This window comes from Pezoporus occidentalis, unplaced genomic scaffold, assembly GCF_034315485.1.
Source record: "Pezoporus occidentalis ecotype Australia unplaced genomic scaffold, CSIRO_AGI_Poc_V1 ctg103, whole genome shotgun sequence".
NCBI lineage: Eukaryota > Metazoa > Chordata > Aves > Psittaciformes > Psittacidae > Pezoporus > Pezoporus occidentalis.
In genome coordinates, this window is record NW_026912812.1 from 2072980 (window position 1) to 2097356 (window position 24377).

Consider the following 24377-nt stretch of genomic DNA (forward strand, 5'->3'; position numbering starts at 1 on the left):
CAACTGTTCTGTGCAGATGGTTTACAAGGTAAGAGATGTTCTGCCGAGCAGTACTGAAATTGGTGCTTAGTTTCTTTTTCCTGTGAAGTACATTGGAAATTGTTGCTTTCAAGCAAAAATGCTAAATCTTTCAGTTTTGATATTATCAAGTGAAATTATGATATTATGAATTTTGATATTATAAAGTGAAAGATTCCCTTTCATAGATATAGAGAATATCTATGAAAGTTATAATATCTATAAATATCAACAGGAGCTTTGAATTCTGTCACATCTTGGTAGAAGTCGGTGGCAGTATAAGACTATACCCGATGCAATTAGGGACAAGAAAAAGAAACTAGTATTTTAGCAGTGCTTCTTTATTGTTGTTTGCAAGCTATAAATAGTGAACAAGTAAGATCTTCTTCCAGTGTTCCTCTGAAAATGTTTGTAAGTGCAGTGAGGGAGTAGCTGGTAACACTGAATCACCTGCGTAATATACTACCTTAAAATAACTTCGTCTTCAAAATGTAGCAATACAAGCGAGTGAACTCCTGGCCCTCCAGAAATCCAGTTAAAACTTCAGTGTTGAAACTCTGGTCCTGTTCAAGTCCCACCATGTGAAATTACTGTATCATATGGGGTGAGAAGTTTGATGGGATTCAACTTTGCAAGATATCCTGGGGTTTCTAGTTTTTTACAGTGCTTTTTAGACACGCCTTGTATTTTCCTTCCACTGCTCCCTTTATTTAGTGCTGTCTTCTGGCCTTTTCAAGACCACCCACCACATCCTTCCCATTCCCATTTATTTTACATGTTTCAATAGATAATTCCTCCTATAGACGTACTTCAGCCATGTGCACTCTTTGTTGCTCTAACAGCCCAGTCTTTTCCTTCCAAATTCAGTGCTGTACAGAGCAGTCACAGATTACTAAAAGCTGGTGCCTACCAGGGAAATGCTTCTATTTGATCAGCTCTAATAAACTTTATTTGCTTTTGGCTGTTGTGAGGGACAGGATCGAGGCCCAGATGCACCTTTGTCATCTGCAACCCCAATAGCTGCCTTTGTAGGATACAGTTGTTTACATCTAATCCACAGGTAAAATTTTTGTGTTACCTTTCTTCTAATGGATTTTTATTCCTTGGTGAAAACATGACATTAAAGTCATCAGCTGCAATATTTATTACCATGAACCCAAGATACGTAGGTTGGACAGAAGTACCTGAAAACCTCAAAGTTCTGTTCTGGCAAGTATGTTATAGTGTACATTTATGATATACTAGTATATCAAGTCTACATTTATAGTACCTTTCCCACCTAATGTTACTAACCTTGCTTTGCAGTGAAGTGCAATTTCTGTTTCCTTCAGGATTTCTGTGAAGAAAATCAGTATTCACATTGTGCCCGCCTAGGCAGTGTAATGAGAAAGGAAGTTAAATGTATAACTTGCTTTTTTGTTTAATCTACTTTGTTTTATAAGTATCTGTGAACACATGGAATGTACCTCAATATGTGCAAGAATATTCACTGTTTTGTGCTAAATAGGAATCCTTAAAGCTGGCTTAGCTTAGTAGAAAGACCATTTGAAAATTGTCTAGCTATTACATACTTTCATGGGTGTAGGTATGCAAGTGTTCATACATGTTTCATAACTACCAGTTGAAAAGAAGCCGCACACTCTTACTTAGTAAGATACTGAATATGTGATTGTTCAGAAGAAGAAAAATTCGTATGCTTTTGGACACTGTATCCCATTATCTTTTTCTTAAAGTACATATTTATGCTTTATATCATAACAGTAATGTTTGAAAAAAAGAAAGTTTTGAATTTAAAAGACCTGACTGAATTTTGCATCCTGTGCTCGGTGGGTTTGTATTAAAATGGTGTTTCTGAGAGTGTATTAATTCCACAAGCAGTTACTCCAGTAGGCTGGGCAGTAAAATGATGCCAATTTATTCCAACAAAGCGTTGGAGCTGCATGGCTTGCTTAAAAAAAGTTGTTGCTTGAAATTCTTGCTCTTGCATTAACACTTTTCACTGATTAAATCAAGACTTGAGAAAAAAAAAATTATTCTGTGATTTCATTTTTCAGCATACTGAAGTTCAATGGGGCAAGTTGCAAGGCATTGCCACACTGTCTGAAGAGGTGCAAATATAGATATGCTATCTAGGATATGCTTCTCTGAGTAGTAAATCCCTTTGATATGTAAAAGATAGAAACTTAGAGGAGAACCAGGCATCACTGTTACTTCTGTGAGCAGGTTGAAACACAGGTACTACTTCCTTCTGTATTAAAACTGCATCAAGATTTTGGTGTATTTTATTATTTCTGCTTTAGCCATGGAATTCCTGACACCAGACTCCTTCATGATTTCACTGCAGAAAGGCATGAAGTCTGCTGAAGTTAGGAAGCTGTTTCATCTTTTGCCAGACACATCTCATCCCCTTGCCAACCAAACATCCTGTGTCAGATGGCAGGACCAAGCAGTAGCAGCAATTAGCTTTCTTATTCTTTAAGCCTAAATTGCAGTGATTTGTAACAAGCACTTAAATAACATCTGTTTACAAGGGGGAGGTTAAGATTTGAATTCCTGGGCCTCCACAAAGACTGTTGCTGAGTCAGATCCCATATCTGGGTCTCAGCAAATGGAAGGAGATCCTGCTTCCCCGTAACTGTTTTTTGGTGGTGGTGGTTGTTATAGTATTTCACAACTTAGCTGTTGCTTTACCAAGCCTTCTCATTAGCTGCCATCTAAGAAGTCTTCAAGACAAAGCAGGACTACTGCATACCAAGTGGGTATAAGGGATATGAAGAGCAAGGGGTATGAAATAATATTATTTAACAATATTTGTACTTCTAGATACAGTCAAATTATTATTTGCTGTGCTTTCCACTATGGTGTTCAAAATGTACTTGCTACATAGAACCAAAGTGTTACCTTGGTTGTCACATAAAATAAAAAAACATTTGGAATTAAACTATGATCTGCTGCATTTGGGAATGAGGAACTCAGCTAGGTAGCTGGAGTCTGTAACAGCTCTTATCCATTGTACAGTGCACAGGAAAGGTGGGAGGTAACTGGTAAAGCATTGACTCCACATATTTGCCACCTTATTAGGTGAGAGAGGGATATATTAAAGAAGGGAGAGAAGACATATTAAGTGCTGCTAGCCTGATATTTCTTGTGCAAGCAGTTGTACTATTTGAACAAAGGGGTTGTGGTAGGTAGGAGAGCATATAAATTTTTATAGTTGGCTGCAATGCATATAGCAGCCCTTGTTTGGGCTTATGAAAAAATGCTTCTTAGCAAATAGTTTACTTAAAAATAGTTTAACAGCAGAGTGCTTACTCTTTTTCTAGGCTATATGTTACTGATTTCTGCCAGAAATACAGCGCTGGACTAAACCACTGCTCTACATTTTGTCATATTTAAATATGGATAGGGAACAAAAGAAACCTTTGTATTTGTCAGTAGTAAGAAAAGTACTCTGCAGGACAAATTGCTGTTTTGTAGCTGACCTGAACACACAATTCAAGATCTCTTCTTTGCCACTGTGTAACTTAAGTAGTGATTTTTAATGAAGAAATTGTTTAGCCTTTGCATTATTGCTTTGCGATACTTTTTTAACTGGAGATTTTTTCATTTATCATCTCATTAAAATGGTTGTGGCTCTGTTCTAAAAGTTTGAATTGAAGGTTATATTTAAAAAAGAAAGAGTGAAGCCTCCAAAGACAACTGTAATGTCATATAAAAGCTTTAAAGCCCTCCAAAAACTGAAGTCTGTTAAGAAACAATGGTATTTTTAGCAATGGCAGGGTATTGCACTTGACTTCTAGACCCTGTTCTGCTGCTGGCCATGAACTCCAGTTGTCACTGGCAAGTGATGCTGCTGCAGATGGTGCCTGCTCTAAGTTTTGGTAGTACCTGTCTTGCAAGCCCTGTGTTTCTCAGCTGCCTCCTTTGCGTGCAGTAATGTTACTGAATACTAACAATCAGCAGTGCCTAATTAGCTCCATTTGCTTTGAAGTAAGGTCCTTGTTAGCTTTGACTGACACTCTTACTTGTGACTCTCTCAAGCTCTGTTTTTAAAAATGTTTGCACACAGTCATTTCTTTTAAGTGACTTATTCTTACCATGTTTAAATACTAATCTGTGGTTTTGGATTATGGGGTTTCTTTTCTTCCTTAAACCATGTGCCATGGTTGCCCCTGACATTGAACTGATCTCTGAAAATATGTTGGTTGCTAAAGGGTTTATTGATGCATGTCTGTTAGCCAGGAAGCTTATAACCTTCTATACTCTCTGCAGGGAGTTGCTTTCTAAACAGGTGAGGGTCTCTTTGGGCTTCTGGGCTTTATATGTGTTAATTAACACATACCAGTGCAGCTGGGATATTGTAGAATAATAGGGGGGATTATGTATATAGTCTTACCTTTTATTTTGAAGGCACTTTAAATTACATGTCCATCCTTATTAAATTATCAGATATGAATATAGAAGTAAGTGCCTTTCCTCTGAACTTGAGACATTTGTAATGTGCTGATTTTGCATTAAATAATTGTATATTGCTGCTTATTGTGTATCAGTTTATGATGGCCAACCTACGTTATGCTGTTGTGTCATACCTCTCCTGGAAATAAAACTATCTCTTGGATAAGAGAAAAACCTTATAGCAGTAAGAATTATTCTGAAAAACAAATAATATACTATTTGGATAAATGTTTCTTTAAATTTTCCCCAGTAAACACAGTGGAGGACTGTTTGAAAAATGGATAGAAAGCATTGCAAAATAATTATTATACTACAAAGAATTAATATTCATAATAGTTTTCATAAAAATCTACAAGTTGCAAAACTTAGAAGGTGTATAAGTTCTTACCTATATGTATGCTCTTTACTCATTTCCAACTGCATATTTTTTTTACAAGACATTCTGAACATTAAGTTTTATTAGTGGAATAAGAAATTGGAAGACCCTTCAATCTTAAGCCAGAAACTCTAGCAAGCAGGACCATTATGAAAGCAAAAGCAGCTTTATTTTTATGCCTGCATAATTTTGAAGTTATCTCTAAATGTCCTGGAGTTTTCATGGCTCATTCTTGCAATGTTTCTAGAGATAATGAATTTAAATTTTGTATATCTAAACAGGTTGATATTGCCTGTTTTACCAAAACAGGGATTCCTAGACTGTAATGATTATTTTGTCCTGGAGTCTTTTTTTTTTTTTTTTTATTTCAGAATAATCATTTATACCATTTTTTGCCACTTCAGTATTAATAATAGTAATAATATTAACTTATGAAGCAAAAGCTAGAATGTTCTTTTTTTTTTCCTTTTAAATCTTTTTTTTTTTTTTTTTGGCAAAAATTCTTGGCTGCTACAGAAAATACACAGCAGTTTAGAGAGCTCTGAAAATATTGGTCCAGTGTTGGGGCTTTTAGGACTTTCAATATACCCTTGGGGCACTAGGATCTTAGCCTATGAAAACTGTTTCAAAAGAGATTTGTCATGGCTTCCAGTATATATGCTGTGAAGAAAGGCACCTCTAGTCCTCTGGTGCCATAGCAAATAACCTGGATGTCTTAAACTCCTTTTACACAGGACAATCCGTGTAGCAGGCTGCTCTTAGGTTGTGTAGCTTGCTCTTTAACAACCCACCAGACAGCAATCCAACAAAAAAAAATTGAAAAAAAAAAAATCCTTATTCATTAAGCTCAGTATATTCCTAAATTTCCTGTTTTCCTAATCAGCTGTATGTTTATCTTATTTGCCAAGTTGTACCATTTCTAAGATGTGGAGATTAACTTTCATTGCAGATACTCAGGATCTTTAGTTCCTCAGAAAAAAAAAAAAAAAAACAAGGAGAAATCTTAAGGTAGAATCTTCACTTGAAATCATTGAAGAATAGGAGCCATTTCTTGTATTTTGCTTTTGAATAAAAACAGAATTCTAAAAAGAGAAGGGTTTAATGCTCTTGCAATATGCGGTTTACCATCCTTTTCCAGGTACTTATGAGAGCCTTAAGAGATTTCAATTTGCCTAAAATAGTGACACATGGTATTCCAATTTTCATGGACCTGATCAGTGACCTGTTTCCAGCTCTGGATGTTCTGAGAAAGAAGAACCTACAATTTGAGCAGATGGTTAAACAATCTACCCTGGAGCTTTACTTGCAGCCTGAAGAGAGCTTTATTCTCAAAGAATTCATTGCCTTTAATTACTCCCCTTAAGAGTTTCAATCAAAATAATTGCAAAAGGGTTGTATTAGACATGAAGGTTTTTTTTTTGAGTACGTTACAGTATTGATAAGGTGTCCTCAGTGTCTCAGTATTTTAAAGGCATCTTGTCATGGCAGTAATGCTCAACATTATGATATATATGCCTGTAAAGAAATATATATGCCTGTAAGGAAATATATATCCTATTCAAAGAATCTGTTTATGGTGACAAGCATGTTTGCATACAGTAACAAGCGTTTGTACTCCATAGCAAATTAAATGTTAGTGATTATTTATAAGGAAAAGGAGAGTAAGGGAGCAAAAATATATAAATAAAGTGTGGATTTGGAATGCATGCTTTAGAAAAAGCAGTGTGGATGCTCTTCACCAAGACAGAAATCCATGAGCAGACAAGCTATTTTCATTCTGTGGCTTGCAGAACTGTTTATTTGAAAAAGTGTGTTCCTTTAGTGAACTGATACTGTATTTTACCAAAATATAGTTGCACAAATGTTCTAAGGGTGGAATTCTCTCTGCTAAATTGATGGCAAAATTGTGATGATTGTCTTCTGTTCCTGGGTTGGCACAATCCTACAGGACTGTATGGCTGTCTAGCAGAATAGGATTTCTTCTTGTTGAGGTAACTGCATTTCTTAACTTAAGCCAATTCTCTTCCTGTTTTCTGAGAGACAATGTTGCTTGATGCAACATCAGCTGAGCAGAGGCCAATATGTCAAAGAAGGTGTAAGTTCATTTTTTCCTGTTAAAGGGAATAGGAAAGTGGAGGGGAAGGTAATTTTTGTGAATAATTATGTCTCTCTAATCAGAAGGACAATAGGAGAGGAATAGCACTCACTGCGTATCCCTTCTGTGTTTTTCACAGGCTTTTCAGCTGGAGGAAGTACTGGCAGTGTGTTGCTCTGTGTGTGTTGTTGGAAATGCAGGGACTAGAAAGAATGAGGTACCTCCCTACCTATGCAGTGTGTTTTCTATCTTACAGCATAAAGAAATTGCCATGGCTCTTGCAGAAAATGTTCTGTGTGTTGCTCTTGACTTAGACTGCAGTGTAGTAGCAGGCTGTTCAGGCCACCCAGTTAGCCACATGATGTGAAGTGACAAAGCTCAAACATTGCAAGTAAATTCTACATCTTGTGTTGTTAGCATGTCAAAGGAAAATTAATTGTGGCACCAAGTAATGAGCATTCATACTTTTTTCTGAAAGAAACAGCTGGATAGTTTAATTAGGCTTCTAGACAGAAATAGTGGAATATATTGCCAAAACACTAGACAAATGCTTCTAATAGATAATGCTTGCCTATTTCTGCTGCTAAATGTTGGCAGCTGCATGGATTTTATTCTCCATTTAACACTTCCTATTAGAATTGACTGCAGAGTACAACCATATCAGAATGGGAGTCCCTTAGTCATAATGGACTAAGCTAACACAGAGGCGTGAGGGAATCAAGGTGAACAGTTGACTAAGGCGGGAGATTGTCAATCAGACACAGCTCAGAAGAAAGTCAAGAAAGATTCCTGTTGTATCAAAATTAAGTCACTAATGTGCAGCCTGTTCCTCTGCTTCAGATGCTGAAAGTTCTTCATCACACATACATGAACATGAAAGAAAAACCTGTGCAGAATGACCTTAACCAAAAGTTCCATCAACTGATGAACTGTTTGGTTTGATACACCATGCAACCCAAGAATAGAAAGATGGCAAGTAGCAAACCTTTTTATTTGACCCGTTCCTGGGGCCATTGTTCTCCATCAGAAATGGGCAATGCCAGAGTTCAGAGAAGGTGGTGTACTGAATTCTTGTGTTTTTTCTGTGTTCTGATGCAATGAGGTGTGGGTGCATAACACTGGTGGTTGTGGAGCAACTGGATGGGAAGGCAGGGCAAGATGCTAGTAGGCAGCCTGAGGAGTGCTGATTCAGCTGCATTAAGGGGAGAGTTATTTTCTCCCCAGACCCTTGAAACCTCCCCTTTCTCACCCATATCATTAAGACTAATACCATACTCTCCTGTAATCAAAACAGAAATAGGTCATTATTACATGAAATGCAATCATTTTGCTGTATCAAGTATTCACTGAAATTTTTTTTTTTCATTTTACTTTGAATAGTGACCTAATAAGCAAGCAAAGGAAAAAAGCATGGGTTTGATGCTACAAAAGCTTCTTTTTCAGTGACGCATGAAGTCTTCTGAAGTTTTAACTGCAGTGCAGTGCTGTTATTTAAGCACTAAAGTGGTGCTATTCTGTTGAAATATAATTTGTAGGTCTCCTGTTATCTCTTCTAAGAGAGCAAACTAATATTAACCATGAGGGGCCTAAATGATGAGTTTTATATAGGTGTATAGATCCTATGTGGACTGAGTCACACAACACTTATGGATGATAACAAGGTGAGAAGTTAAGGACAATGGCTTCCCTTCTACCTGTTTTCACATTTTCCTCTTTTGTTTTTTCTGTGAATAGCTTGCAGTATGCATTCCTTTTTTGATTCTGTTGTTATAATTTCTGTTTTTCACTTTATTATTATTGCTTAGTAATATTTTAGCATCTGTTTAATACACAGTGTCTTGCTTATTTTGTACAACAAAAAGGTCTTATAATAGCCTCCATATACTGTAAGGATGATTGTGCCTCCTAGTGTATAAGTTGATGTAAATCAAGATGTCCACCATACAATTCTTGAAACTGGTATTTGGAAAGACTCTCAGTAAAATAGATATAAATTTCCATTGGTGAAGTCCTCACATCACTGTCCTAAGGAAGGCTGATGTTAGGAAATGAAATGAGTCAATTTAAGAACTAGCAGTAATATTCAGACTTCTTATTCCCTTCTTAGTCATTATTCAGCTAAACCAGTTTGGTTGGATGTCTGAAATGCTGTAATGTAATGAAATATAAACCTAAAATCTGAATGTAACTTTAGGAAGGTGACTGTAGTTTAACTCATTCTCTTACATTTATATTTTTAACATAGGAAAGCTTATTTAGTGACATGGTCTCTGGTTACTCAGCAAGGTGTCTGTCTGGGGCTAGCCACATCGCCAAACTTTAGCCAATGGGCAGAAAGTGGCTTTTCCAAGGGACATTACAAAGCACCTACGTTTAAGTTCCTGCTCTTAATAGTTTTCTGTTTCTTTCCATTGACAATGAGGGACTTTACCTCCCATGCTTTTAGCAGCTTTCAGAAGAACTCGCATTGATGAAGCAAGCTAGTCATCTTTTGAATTAAACTGTGGAAAAAATCATACAAGATCAAGTAAAACCTCTTGAATTTGTCCTCTTGAATTTGCCTTCCTCTGTGTTTCTGAAGTAATGAAAAACAAACAAACAAACAAAAAAACCCAACACTATAGCAAAGTTTGAATAAAGTTTTTTAGCTAAGTTCAAGAAATAGTGTACGGTATGCATTGTGTTGCTCCTTTGCGGGGCTAGAATATGATTGCTTGATCGTGTTCTTTTAGACAGTGTATCTTAGCTCGCTTTTGCTGAAAAATTTACTGATGATTTCTAGGTTCTGACCTTTACAATCAATGAATATGTCCCTGTGACTCTGTCAGTGTGGCTGCTATTTGAGGTATACCTTTGAAGAACTGCAACCCCAGCTACAGTAGTATCCAGAGCTGGTATTCTTCATCTGAACACTCAGGACCTGGGGGTGGAATCAGTGAGAATCTGATGATATTAATTAATGTTTTTAAGATATATCTTGGAAATTAATGGGTTTATTAGCTCTTCCTTCTAGTTTTTATTCTGATAATAGTGGGATGAGTTCGTTGGTGGCCATGTATATTCTCAAATACGCAGTTGAGAAAATTTCACCATCAGTTATTTCACCCTCTTATGCATGCTGCTTAATCAGAGCAGTGGAGTAGTGGAGTGGTGGGCTGACCCTGGCTGGATGCCATCTGCCCAAAAGACTGCTCTATCACTCCCCCTCCTTAGCTGGACAAGGGAGAGAAAACCATGACAAAAGGCTTGTGGGTTCAGATAAAGACAAGGAGATCACTCAGCAACTACTCTCATGGGCAAAACTGACTCAACTTGGGAAAATTAATATCATTTATTACTAGTCAAAATCAGAGTAGGGTAATGAGACATCAGAGTAGGGTAATGAGACATAAAACCAAATCTTAAACCACCTTCCCCCTACATCTCCCTTCAATTTCACTCCTGAATTCTCTACCTCCTCCCTCTGAGAACAGTGCAGCAGGACAGCGAATGGGGGTCAGCACATCACACATTGTCTCTGATGCTGTTCCTCCTCAAGGAGGGAGGGCTCCTCACACTCTTCCCCTGCTCTAGTGTGGGGTGCCTCCCACAGGAGACAATCCTCCGTGAACTTCCTCCGAGTCCTTTCCACAGGCTGCAGTTCTTCCTGAACTGCTCCATTTTAGGTGCCTTCCATGGGGTGCCGTCCCTCAGGAATAGACTGCTCCAGCATCAGTCCCCTGCAGGATCTAAAGTCCTGCAGCGAACCTGCTCCAGCATGGGCTTCTCTCTCCATGGGACCACACATCCTTGATCTCACAGTTTCAGCATGTCGTACCTTACTTACAGTCAGTGTTTGCTGTTTTAGTGTTTATCAGCTGGGGAGCCTGGGCTAAGGTTCTTGTTTCGTTGTACTTTATGGTAATGACTTGTAATACAATAGGCTTATTGATCATGAAACTGATCTGGCTTGCGTTCCCAGTGTGGTCATCACCTCAGTACTCTGAGAGGTATATAATGGAAGTGTTTAGCAATTACACATCTTTTGTTTCCTCCTCGGGTGGTCAGCCTATGAAGGAGACATTCCCTTACACCCCTAGCTCCCCCACCAGACTATTTACAGCATCATTTGGATTTGAAAGGCCTTTGGATACCCTTGAGACCTGCCTCCTGATTGTGATGGGGATCAGCATATTGGCACACATAGAGAGTCTGTTTTATCCACAACCATTTTGTCTGATCTCAAAAGTTAAGCAGAGTTGGGTTTGGGTCTTGTCTAGGGTTAGATGAAAATGGTATAGGGAGAACAAGAGATTTTCCCTAAGGCTGGACAGTCATGAGTGGCAGGGTGTGTGGGATAGTATGGACAAGTATCTAGGCCAGTGGGCCCCTCCAGTGCTTTGGAAATTCACCACTGAACAAGTGCAAAATCCAGAAAAACTAGTAAAACACTTAAATAAGGTGTGTTGTCATCCTGGTTATAACAGAGGGGGACAAATCATGGAAACATGCTGGGGATTGGCCTACACTTACAGAGCCCTGTTCAACGCTGTCCAGCACCTTCAAAGGGGAAAAAATGTCTCTGGATCTGATGGCAAAGCAACAGACAATGCAGCTACTTCAACTCTAAGTACAGCAGCTACACCAACCCCAGTGACAAGTACAGCAGCTACTCAGACTCTGACTACAACTGACAATGCAGATACTCCAACTCCCAGCACAGCAACTACACCAACCCCAGCGACAAGCACAGCAGCTACCCAAACCCTGACAGCAACAGACAGCGCAGCTGCTGGTGCTATTCAAACCCCAAGCACAGTGGCTGCACCCACCCCGACAACAGATACTGCAGACACTCCAACCACCGTGATAATCACTGCAGCTGAACCAGAGGACCAATTCGTGCCAATATCAGTTGCCCCTGTAGGCAAGGGGAAAAGCAAACAAGAGGCACAAAGAGCAACCCGTACAGTGAAGAAAGATAAGGAACCAATTCACTTACTAAATGGGACAACATCTGAACAAGAATTATTCTTACATGAATCAGAGAAAGAGGAAGAAGAGGTGACTTCTCAACCCTGGACCTCAACCAAGCTATGGAATATGCAAAAAGATTTTACCCCTCAATCAGGAGAGCACATCATCACCTGGTTGCTCCAATGCTGGGACAATGGAGCCGGCGGTCACGAACTAGAAGGTAGGGAAGCCAAGCAGCTAGGATCACTTGCTAGGGAAGAGGAAATTTACAAAGTGATTGCAAAAGAGAAATGGTCCCTCAGCCTTTGGAGGCAGCTCTTGGCAGCTGTGAAAGAAAGGTTTCCCTGCAAGGACAATGTTATGAGTCATTCTGCCAACTGGACCACAGTAGAGAAAGGCATCCAGTCTCTGAGGGAATCAGCCATCTTAGAGATGATCTATTGTAGGCAGGATGCCAGAAATGCATCTTTAGATCCAGATGAAGTCTGAACAAGACCCATGTGGTGGAAACTTACACCCAGTGGACCATCATCATATGCCCACTCACTGGCATGAATAACTTGGCATGACATAGTACCATCGACAGTGGATGAAGTGATTCATCAACTTCAAGCATTCAAAGACAATCTCACCCCTTCCATCATTTCAGCTGTGGAAAAACTATCCCAGGAGTTCAAACAATTGAGAGATGATCTATCTGATCTATCCAGCTCCCCACATGTACCAACCCATGTCTCAGCTATTAACAGAAGGTGTCCTACTGCTCGAGAGAGAAGATATAGGAGGTATATGCCATGGGCCGCCCTATGGTTTTACCCGCAGAATCACTGCAAAGACATGAGAAAGTGGGATGGAAAACCTACCTCAGCTCTGGAGGAAGGGGTGCGTGAATTGAAGAGGAGAACAAAGGTCAAGGATGATCATCCCATGAAAGCGGCGCCTTCAGCCTCTGGTGAGCAGGTTCCCAGATGGAATGGAAGAGCTGATTTTAATCTAGCTCCTGTGATAAAGAAGACTAATCCCTGTCTACAAGGTGTAAGTGACCAATATTGTGATCAGTAGTAGAGGGGCCCTGCCTCCAGCCAGGTGAAGGTAAGGGACAATCAGATTTACTGGGCTGTGCGGATCAGATGACCTGGCACATCAGTCCCACAGAAGTACAAAGTTCTAGTAGATACCGGTGCACAGTGCACCCTGATGCCATCAAGCTATCAAGGGGTGGAACCCATTTATATTTCTGGAGTGACAGGAGGATCCCAAGAGTTGACTGTATCGGATGTTGAAATCAGCCTGACTGGGAGGAACTGGCAAAAGCACCCTATTGTGACTGGTCCAGAGGCTCCATGCATCCTCGCATAGACTACCTCAGGAGACCCAAAAGGGTACCGATGGGCTTTTGGTATTGCTCCTTTGGAGACTGAGGAAATTTAGCAGCTGTCCACCTTTCCTGGTCTCTCGGAGGATCCTTCTGTTGTGGGGTTGCTGACAGTCGAAGAACAACAAATGCCAATCACGACCACAACAGTTCACTGGCGGCAATATCGCACCGAGACTCCCTGATTCCATCCATCAGCTGATCCGTAGACTGGAGAGTCAGGGAGTGATCGGCAGGACCCGCTTACCCTTTAATAGCCCCATGTGGCCAGTGCGAAAGTCTAATGGAGAGTGGAGACTAACAGTAGGCTATTGTGGCCTAAATGAAGTCATGCCACTGCTGAGTGCTGCCTTATCAGACATGCTAGGACTTCAGTATGAACTAGAGTCAAAGGCAGCCAAGTGGTATGCCACGACTGATATTGCCAATGCATTTTTCTCAATTCCTTTGGCAGCAGAGTGCAGGCCACGGATCTATTTTACTTGCAAGGGTGTCCAGTACGCTTATAATCGACTACCCCAAGGGTGGAAACACAGCCCTACCATCTTCCATGGACTGATCCAGACTGCACTGGAACGGGGCAAGCTCCAGAACACCTGCAATACATTGATGACATTATCGTGTGGTGTGATACAGTGGAAGAAGTCTTTGAGAAAGGGAGGAAAATAATCCAAATCCTGCTGAAAGCCGGTTTTGCCATAAAATGGAGTAAGGTCAAGGGACCTGCACAGGAGATTCAATTTTTGGGAATAAAACAGCAATATGAACATCGCCAGATCCCCACAGATGTGATCAACAAGATAACAGCAATGTCTCCACCAACTAAATAAAAAAGATAACAAAGCTTTCTTGGGTGCTGTGGGGTTCTGGAGAACGCACATCCCAAATTACAGTCTGATTGTAAGCCCTCTCTATCATGTGACCTGGAAGAAGAATGATTTTAAATGGTGCCCTGAGCAACAACAAACTGAGCAAATTAAACGCGAGATAGTTCATGCAGTAGCCCTCGGACCAGTTCAGACCGGGCCAGATGTAAAAAATGTACTGTACCCCCCAGCTGGGGAGAATGGTCCTACGTGGAGCCTCTGGCAGAAAGCTACTGGGGAGACTCGAGGTTGAGCCCTCAGCTTTTGGATCGGGGATACAAAGGATCTGAGGCCAGCTATACCCCAACTGAAAAAGAGATATTAGCAGCCTATAAAGGGGGTTGAGATGCTTCAGAAGTGATTGGCACTGAAGCACAGCTCCTCCTGGCACCCTGGTTGCCTGTGCTGGGCTGGATGTTCAAAGGCAGGTTCTCCTCTACACATCATGCAACCAATGCTATATGGAGTAAGTGGTCTGCACTAATTGCACAACGAGCTCAAATATGAAATCCCTGTCATCCAGGAATTCTAAAAGTCATCATGGACTGGCCAGAATGAAGAGATTTTGGAATGTCACCAGAGGAGGAGGTGGTGCGTGCTGAAGAGGCACCACCATATAACTGTCAGAAAATGAAAAGCAATATGCTTTGTTTACTGATGGGTCCTGCTGTATTGTGGGAAAGCATTGGAGACAGAAGGCAGCTGTATGGAGTCCTAGACGACAAGTTGTAGAAACTGCTGAAGGAGAGGGTGACTCGAGTCAGTTTGCTGAGGTGGAAGCCACCCAGCTGGCCCTGGACATTGCTGAACGAGAAAAGTGGCCAGTACTTTATCTCTATACTGACTCATGAACGGTGTGAAATGCCCTGTGGGGGTGGTTGAAGCAATGGAAGCAGAGCAACTGGCAATGCAGAGGTAAACCCATCTGGGCTGCTACGCTGTGGAAAGACACCGGTGCCCTGGAGCAGAGCCTGGTGGTGAAGGTGCACATGTAGGTGCTCATGTACCCAAGAGTCGGGCCACTGAGGAACACCAGAACAACCAACAAGTGGGTAAAGCAGCTAAGATTGAAGTGGCTCAGATAGATTTAGATTGGCAACATAAGGGTGAATTATTTTTGGCCTGGTGGGCCCATGACACTTCAGGCCATCAGGGCAGAGATGCAACATATAGATGAGCTCGTGATCGAGGGGTGGATTTAACAATGGACACTATTGCCCAGGTTATTCATGAGTGTGAAACGTGCTGCAATTAAGCAAGCCAAATGGTTCAAGCCTCTTTGGTATGGAGGATGATGGCTGAAGTACAAAAATGGCCTGAAGTACAAATAGGCCTGGCAGATTGACTATATCACACTCCCACCAACCCGCCAAGGCAAGCACCATGTGCGTACCATGGTGGAAGCAACCACTGGATGGCTGGAAACATACGCTGTGCCCCACTCCACTGCCCGGAACACTATCCTGGGCCTTGAGAAACAGATTGTGTGGCAGCACGGCACCACAGACAGAACTGAGTCAGACAACGGGACTCATTTCCAGAACAACCTTATAGACACTTGGGCCAAAGAGCATGGCATTGAGTGGGTATATCACATCCCCTACTATGCACCAGCCTCTGGGAAAATGGAACGGTACAATGGGCTGTTAAAAACAACACTGAGAGCAATGGGTGGTGAGACTTTCAAACACTGGGATACACATTTACTAAAACTCACCTGGTTGATCAACACTAGATGATCTGCCAACAGGGCTCAACCAGCCCAATCAACTTTTACATACTGTGGAAGGGGAAAAAGTTCCTGTGGTGCACATAACGAATTTGATGGGGAAGACAGTCTGGGTTATTCCTGCTTCAAGTAAAGGCAAACCCACTCATGGGATTCATTTTGCTCAGGGACCTGGATATACCTGGTGAGTAATGCTGCAAGATGGGGAAGTCCAGTGTGTACCTCAAGGGAATTTGATTTTAGGGGAAAACAGCCAATGAACTCAATTATATGCTTTTGGCTGCTATGTAGCACTTTTATAGCCCACCAACTAGATGTTTTCGGGTCACCAGCAACTGGCCCTGACTTTGTCCGATCATCATCCCAACAAAAAAATGCACTTTGACGAAACCAGAAGAGTTCAACAGTGACCAGATGAGTTCCACGATGTCATCAGCAGGCAAAAATCCAACACTGCACATCATCTCTCCTGCTCTGAAAGACTGTTAGAAGAGATGAAGCCTGTCATCATGGACTGGATGAATTCAGTAGCTTTGTAGGGATTAGTCCATGGACTAAGGAATGATACCTCTCTTTGTGCATGTGTGTGTGCATGTGTGTATTTATATATATATATATATACACATATGAGACAAAAGCAATGGTATATTGAAAAATGTGGGATCTGAGCATGACGTGAATGGTATGGAATAATGGGTGGATACTGTCCTGGGTTCAGCAGTAGCAGTCATTTTTTCTCCTTCTTAGTAGCTGGTGCAGTGCTGTGTTTTTGACTTTCAGCCTGGGAATAACGCTGATAACACCGATGTTTTTAGTTGCTGCTAAGTAATGTTTAGTCTGACCAAGGACTTTCTGAGTCTTATGCTCTGCCGGGGAGGAGGGTAAGTCGGGAGGAAGCAGAGATAGGACACCTGACTCAAACTAGCCAAAGGGGTATTCCATACCGCAGCATTTCATGCCCAGTACATAAACTGTGGGGGGAGTTACCCATAAGGGCTAGATTGCTGCTAAGGTTGGGCTAATTTAGATATCTGCAATGGAAATTATGTTGAATTTGGGTGTCACATGATCCTTGGTCTTGTGTGCAATTTACATGCTGATATTTTCTATCAAGCAACATAAATCAAATACAGTATCCTTGCTCCCAGTTGCTTTGTGGTAGTGCAGCCCTCTGAAAGCAGAAGCAAAGTATCATCTAGGTCCTCTCTCTGCCCTTCCTGGAATAAAGAATGCAGTCAAGTAAAAGGAGTACAGCCATATGCCAGTGTACTCAACCATCGTATAGCTTTTAGAAATGCTGCAGCTTGATGACCTTTGCATGCACAAATAAAAGTATTGCAAGGCTGGTGGCACTTACATTTGACTTAGAGCCAGCACAGTAGTTTTAGTGAATTGCACTAGAGGCAGTCACAAACAATTCTCAGAGGTCAACAAAAGTTTGCATTTCAAAACTAGAAGGAAGAAATTCTGTGTTTTTTTTAACTTCCCTTTGATAAAAATACCTTCTTTCCAATTTGTTTTGCTTGTATGTTGCCAGCTGGTTAGAAACAGGGAGATACCAATCTGAAAAGGCTTTGATTAATGTGTGCTTCCTTATTTAGAGGAACTCATAACAAGATTTAAAACTGTTCCTCCTATTCTTGAGAATAGAGTTCAGGTATGCATTATGACTAAAACTATTTATATTTTAAGAAACAGTATTTCTAAAACACCCACTAGGCAGATGGTCCTATGCAGGAGTAAAAATGCTTAAAAATACTCTTTATCTGAAATGTATGTGAAAAGAAATTGAGATGTTCTTATGCATCAAACCTGGACCCTTATTTTGGAGACTTACAAGGATTCAAAGGTTTCATATGGCACCTGTCCACTGTAACAAGAAGAAATGTAGTGCGCTTTTGGCATTGCACACAATTCCCAGACTTCTCAGTTCTTGTGTTGCTTCTGTTAGCAATGTCTTAGCTTAGGGCTGGCCATTTCATCTCTCCGTACATGCATTCTGCCTTTCTCTAATTAAATTCTCACTAAATTCATTAACATCAGTTACTTTCATACTCTGATAATGAGGCCCTACATTATTAAGCGTTATTAAAGTATGGAGCTGAGCTCTGCCTCCTATTAAATGATCTGATACTGCACATCCATATGTTGGTATTTTAAATTTACTTAATATGCCTTGTTATTCTAAACTCTTTGAGTGTTTGCCTCCTTCTAAAAAGTCAATGTGAGAGGAGAAAACTAATTATTGAGTATGAGTGTTAAGAATTTGCTGTAATAGACATGCCTGAGCTGTGTCATCTTCTTCATATACCTTGCTTTAATTAATGTAGAATGAAGGTATTTTGCTACCTTTTATCAGGATACCTCTTCATGCCTTTGACCTTTGAAAGGACCTCCTAGACAAAAACGAAGCAGAGGAAGGAGCTGCAGTCTCGCTACTTAAATTTTAAATACCTTCTTGAGGTCACTGTCGACTTCCTACAGAGTAAGACTCCCAGGTCACTCTTTTCACATATTTATTCATTGCAAACATTCTGTTCTCTGCTGGACTGTTTGCTGACTCCTGAAAATGTGCCAGTGGATTGCCTTGAAACGGTCCATGAGATGCATTCTCTCTTTGCTTGTATTTGGGGGTTGGTGGGGCATTTTCTCAAAATCAGGTAAGTTAATGAAAATGACCACAGTATCTCACTGTGCTTGAAAAATATATATCTATACACACACATCTCCCTATGTATTTAAACAGATATAAATACATATGTGCATGTGTTTCTATGTATATGCAGGTTTCTGCTCACTGATAGGGACTCAGAGCAATGGCCTGTGCATCTGATATGTTGGCCTGTAGTACTACTTTAGATATCTGAGCTCATCTGTAAATGAGCTAACTTGATGGGAGGGAGCTAACTGCTTACAGTGAAGACTTGCAGTAGGGTCATTTACCATGCATGGAGAAGCTGTTTTTGCTTAAGGAAGTGTTACCTGTTGTAGTTTTTTTTCTATACATAAGCCCCTGGCAAGCAACAAGAAAGTAATATGAGGGTCTAGCCTACCAAAATTAAAGCATTTTGTGAAGAGATGTATCTTTAATCTCACTTACTGGGTTCATACTGAGAAATGTAGATACAAGCAAGGCATTATAATGCATTCCCTTTAGTGAGATTTTTTTTGTTGTGATGCTACAAAAAGTTTGAAAAAAGTTCTAAAACTCTACTTTTCAGTAGTTTCAGTTTTGCTTAGATAAACCTTGATATCTTGAGAAATATCTAATCATACTTGCCTATTAAAAACTAAAACATACAGTTGGCTTTGCTGCTGTTTAAATTAGATGAAGCCTTTGTGAAGGAACAAATTTATACATTGCATCATCCATAGGTAAAGGAGCATCTTGTCCGAGTTGAAGAATGAGAAGCAGCACGATATTGCATTACAGACTGGGAAGACCTTTTGAGTCATATTAACATCTGTTTTCATATCCTTCAAAAAGACTTGCTGTTCTGTGAACATACTTAGGAAGGTCTTGTCTAAAGCAAGTAACCTCGGTAGAGTCACAGCTATAGAAATTTAAACTGAATTTAGAAGTTTTAAGAAATAGAGTATTTGGGCTGGATATATGGGGAGATAGCCTTGGTGAACAGCCGAACATTCACCCAGCTTTCTTCTCACTTGCCCTTCTCAGGAGTGTAAGTGAGAAAATAGGCTGGAAAAGCTTGTAAAAGTAAATGGAAATGCTAACTGAGAAATTAAACCATCTGCCTGTTGCATCATCCTTTGTTTCACTGTCAGTTTTGGGGAGATTGGCATTCTTAAATGTTGAGACAGAACCAGTGAATTTCAGCCGCAGCCTGTTTTCAAAGTTTTCCTACTAGAAGAAATTGAATATAAATTTTCAAGTAGAAATGTTGTGTGAGAAATAGACCAGTACAACATTTTGTTCTAGTAATTATGTTTGAGATATTGGTGTATCTTGTTTCATTGCCTTTTAAAATTCAGTCCTAGCCAGAGACAGAAATCACTGTTTGCTTTTAAAACTAAACTGTGTAGTGCAAGTGTTTGATGTTTCTTTTTCTTTTCAATTTCAGGCCATCTTTATTCATACGTCTGAGACTGCATGTCTTAAATATTTTATTGATTTATTCCTAACGAAAAGCAAACTAGTCATGTTCTTTAGAAATGACAGAGTAGAAAAAACAGTTTCCAGGCAATAGGCTTAGTCTTTCATGTTTGGGATAAGATACAGAAAATAATTTCTCAGTTTTTAAAAATCCCTCAAATTGAAGAACTCTTCGGATAAAATCTTTAGAAGTGTTTGCTTAATGCTTAATTTAACTACTTTTATGATTAATTTTTTAAATTTTCTAGCCAGTCTACATTGCTGCTAATAGATCAAATTGTCACTAGGCTTAAAAATGTAAGTATAAACCAACAAATCTCCATTGAATAAGTTTTTATGCCAGTTTTTCTTTCCATTGTCATGTGATTTTTTATTCTTTTTGTATACAGGTCAGATTAAAAAATCGCACTTTCAGTCTAGTTAGTATATGAGTTTATTCTTTGAAGTGTTTCCAAATTCACATTAGCATAAAATCCTGAATTAATAGACCTTAATTGCATTTTTTCCCCTTAAAATGAATGGTGAGATTAGGAGAAAAGAAATCTGCTGTGCGTCAGAATGAGGTCATGGGCTGTTGTAATCTGTCATAGCTGCCTTAATGGGGAATCAGCCTTAAAAAGTTTTCAAGTATTCCTTTGATTAGAGAGGGATTTTTTAGCTAATGATTGCCATTGCAGCAGGATCTGTGACCAACGTGCTAAAGCAAAAAAACACTTTCCATTGCAAACAGAAGCTGATGAAAGCTCTTAGGCAGCAACAGTTATGTATTCTTCTTGTAGAAAACCTCTTAAATATACCAAATAGGTGAAGTCAGCATCACAGGGGTTTTCTCTGCAAGTGTATCACACATGTCAATTCTCCTGTGGCATAAAATTTGAAAATTTATGAACCTTTAAGGTTTTGCTGTGAAATGTTTTACAGTGCTGTAAAACGTAACTGCTCCTTCTAAGAAACATAACTGCTCCTTCTAAGAAACATGAACAAAGAGGTCGACTCCGCAGCTCTTCCTGCTGTCCACTGCTCTCCAGCCAAGTCTCTCTTGCTAAATGCTCTGCTAGGAAGTGCCTCCACTAATCACAGATGTGAAGAACTGTGTGACAACTCAGAAACAAATATATTGTGTTTGCTTTCTGTTGTGTTTACAACTTTTTTTTTTTGGTGCACTATGACGGAATGATTTTGTACTGTCCCATCTAGCTCAAAATGACTGCCCTTTCTGTTATTTTTGTGTCTGTGTGTACCAATGCTTCCTCCTGTAAAATGCATTCAAGTGGTACACTGGAATGCCTTCACGTGTTTTAGGCTACAACTCCAAGCAATTGTTTGGAACGATCAAATTTGGGGATTTTTTTTCTTTTTTTAATGTAAAGAGACATTCACATCCAATTATACAAATGAGAAATTTAAGTCTCAGTTCAAAAGGAAAAGCTTAAGAGCTGCACTCATTGAAGTATAGTTATTCACTAATTTGCCATGTTTATTCCATAGTTCAAAGGTTAAAATATTTTTCTTACAGATCATATCACTTCTAATCTGCATCATTTTCTGCCAGCTCCCATCTCATCTGTATTCACGTAACTTTTTTTGAGGTATTTGCTAGAGTAGGTGGGATTAGCTTGTCGTGTTCGGTTTTATTTAACATTCCTTCTAGGCATATGACTCACCCATTCTGCTTCTAGAACAGCAGAAGATTTCAGAATGTTACTTGGTGGAGGCAGATTTCGGTGCAAACTAATATTGGTACACTAAGTCTGGGGTCTTCAATACTACTAAGGCTGGAATACTGCCACAGAGAAGAAATTTGCATAAACATTTATGTATAGTAGGATTTAGCAAAATACATTTTCTTTTTGTATTGTAATAATGCAGTATTAGAAAAAAAAGCAACACAAAAAACAGGAGTAATTGATTATAATTGTGGACATTATTTAAAGCTTAGATAAGGTTAAGGATCAAAAAGGAGCAATCCTAATTTAGGGTTTGAAAGTACAGGTATATATGTACTGAACTAAAGGAAGAAAAAAAACTTCAAGATTTTTAGGGTAACTAATACAAACATTTCATATGTACATAGTTTCTGCAAAAGATTTTTTCCCTTCTGTGGTAGAAAAGGAGGATAAGTGCAGCCATGGCTTTTTTTTCCTCCAAATTTATGACCATCCAATTGCAAATGTGTTGAGATTCTATATTTCTGTCTTGTACTCCAGCTTACTTTCACTTTCTATCTGCTTACTTTCCGTACTGTGGTCCGTGATAGGATCCCTATGCCATATAGAAACAGAAAGCTTCAAACTGAATTCCTCAAACAGAAAAGCATTCTCTCCCTGGAGGTTATAAACAGTTTTAGAAAAGAGAAGCACAAAGACAAGGAGCTATCAATAGTCTTGGAAGGAAAGTATCCTTCAGCTACTCCTGATGGAGCTGATCTATATTGACCCCATTGGTTGACCTGATGAAAACAGAGATGTCTGAGATAAAGAAATTTATTCCCTAAATCGCAGCTTGCCAGGTATTTAGCCTATACCACCCTTTATCTTCACCCTGTAGAAACAACAGACAAAATCCACAGAAATTTTATGATGCTGGTTCAAATGAATGCTTTTTCTCTGCCATGAGAAGAAAACCACAGATGGTCACTGGAGGATAATTGAATTTGGCAATAAAGGTAATTCCCTTCTTACTCTCCAAAGGAAAATTTAATTTTTTGGCAGATAAAATATGCTAGTATCCTTTCAACAGAGTCTGTGGAAAATGAAGTTTTTGGTTTCAAATCAACTGATTAGTGTTTGATTCTGTTACAGGAGGATCTTTATCTTGTGTAAATATTTCATTATTATTATAATCTCACATTAGATTCTTGTTCACGTACAAACATGTCACTTTTATGTCACATGAAGGAAATGTGAGAGACAAAGAATGCATTGTGAATGATCTGGTGAGTAAAGCAAAGAATGAATTCGGCGTTTAAATACAAGCTAAATATACAAAATTATCTGTCTGTATATCATAAAAAGGAGGTGCATAGACAGATGGGCAGGCATTCCACACACAAAACCAGCTATACTTCAGTGCTGTGAGGATACTGAGCATATCTACTCAGCTCTCTAATTCTTCACCAGATGTTCAAGGATTTTACCCATACCCTTAATTTTTCTTTCTTATAGAAGGTTTTTCTTTTCACTAGCATGTGTGTTGCGATCTGACTATAACTGTGCCCAAAGTGAGGCAATAAACTGTACTGTGTTCTTGCATATTTAAATGCAGTTGAATTGTGTAAACTATTTCACTAGGTCATACTTCATCTCATGAAGGAATGATACCAGGTGTCACCTGAATATCTTGTTAAGGAGCAAGATGTAAAGAGGAGGAAAGGAAGTGAATGCTCAAATCTGTAGCATCTCTAGCTCAGAGAAATCAATCATGTCTAATTCAGTGACACAGAAAGTTAGTGTCTCAGGTGTTCTTCTGTTTTATTCCTAAAGCTGTATGCTACTCCATCCAGGAAACTTTTTGTCTTCTCACAAATATTTCAAGCTTCAGATCTTAAAAGATCTGTTTAAAACTGTTGATGCTTCTTTTTTTTTTTTCAAAAGAAACAAAACCAAACCCAAAATTAAAAATCCTCATTTTACAAACAGATTAAATGATGAAAAAAATTTGACTTGTTAGTCAGGAATTCTAAATGATAATTTGAGAATTTTAAGATACAGTAAAACTTGTTGCAAATGCATGGAAAGAAGGAGAACGCATTATACTGTGAATTTCTGGGGAGGATTTGTTGTTTAAAGCAGGGAATGGCTGCATTATTTATGAGTTATTCTTTTGCAGTGTTTGGGATTTTTTTAAAGATGGTACTTGTTTGGTCTACTTCAGTTGTACACTAACTTTTAAAGAAGCAAGACTGTCTCCAGGTTTGGGCAACTGGAACTCAATGTACCAGCTACTGAAAGCCTCGATTTCATATATCTTTTTTCTTTCTTTTTTTTCAAGTGGCCTCCTTTTTAATTCACCTGGAGCTGTGTCACCTGGACAGCCAGAAACAGTATCTATTGGACGATGCTGCAAATCAAGACATGCCATCTCATACTCTGTTATGATCTTTGCTGTTAATTTTGTCTGCTCTTAACCCTGATGGTTGTGTGCATTCTCAAATTGATTTTAACTTTCTTTGACCATGTTGTACTCATCCAAGTTTGGAGCCAGTTCCATTAAAAAAAAAAAATCTCTCAATCATCATCAGAATGTTCTGTGACCATGCAACATCTTCATTTCAACAAAAAAGTAGAACAAATTATTATGTGATAGAAGTTGTGGTGTTTGTCTTATTTTTAAAATATCTATCCTAATTTGATATGTTCCTTTGCCTTAATGTTCTCTGTTAAGTTTTACTATG

General features: G+C 39.3%; 1 protein-coding gene across 1 annotated transcript in view; it reads left to right on the top strand.

The window, feature by feature from the left end:
• The first annotated feature begins 3015 nt into the window (after positions 1–3015).
• DNAH11 (dynein axonemal heavy chain 11) overlaps positions 3016–24377 on the top strand; it is a 77528-nt gene continuing 56166 nt past the window's right edge. Inside the window, 11 exon segments of the mRNA XM_062616942.1 lie at positions 3016–6191; positions 7093–7161; positions 7785–7845; positions 7848–7916; positions 8480–8588; positions 8590–8605; positions 9727–9870; positions 11307–11314; positions 17396–17460; positions 17463–17520; positions 18390–18530. Coding sequence (XP_062472926.1) covers positions 5964–6191; positions 7093–7161; positions 7785–7845; positions 7848–7916; positions 8480–8588; positions 8590–8605; positions 9727–9870; positions 11307–11314; positions 17396–17460; positions 17463–17520; positions 18390–18530 — 968 coding nt within the window. The 5' untranslated portion in view covers positions 3016–5963.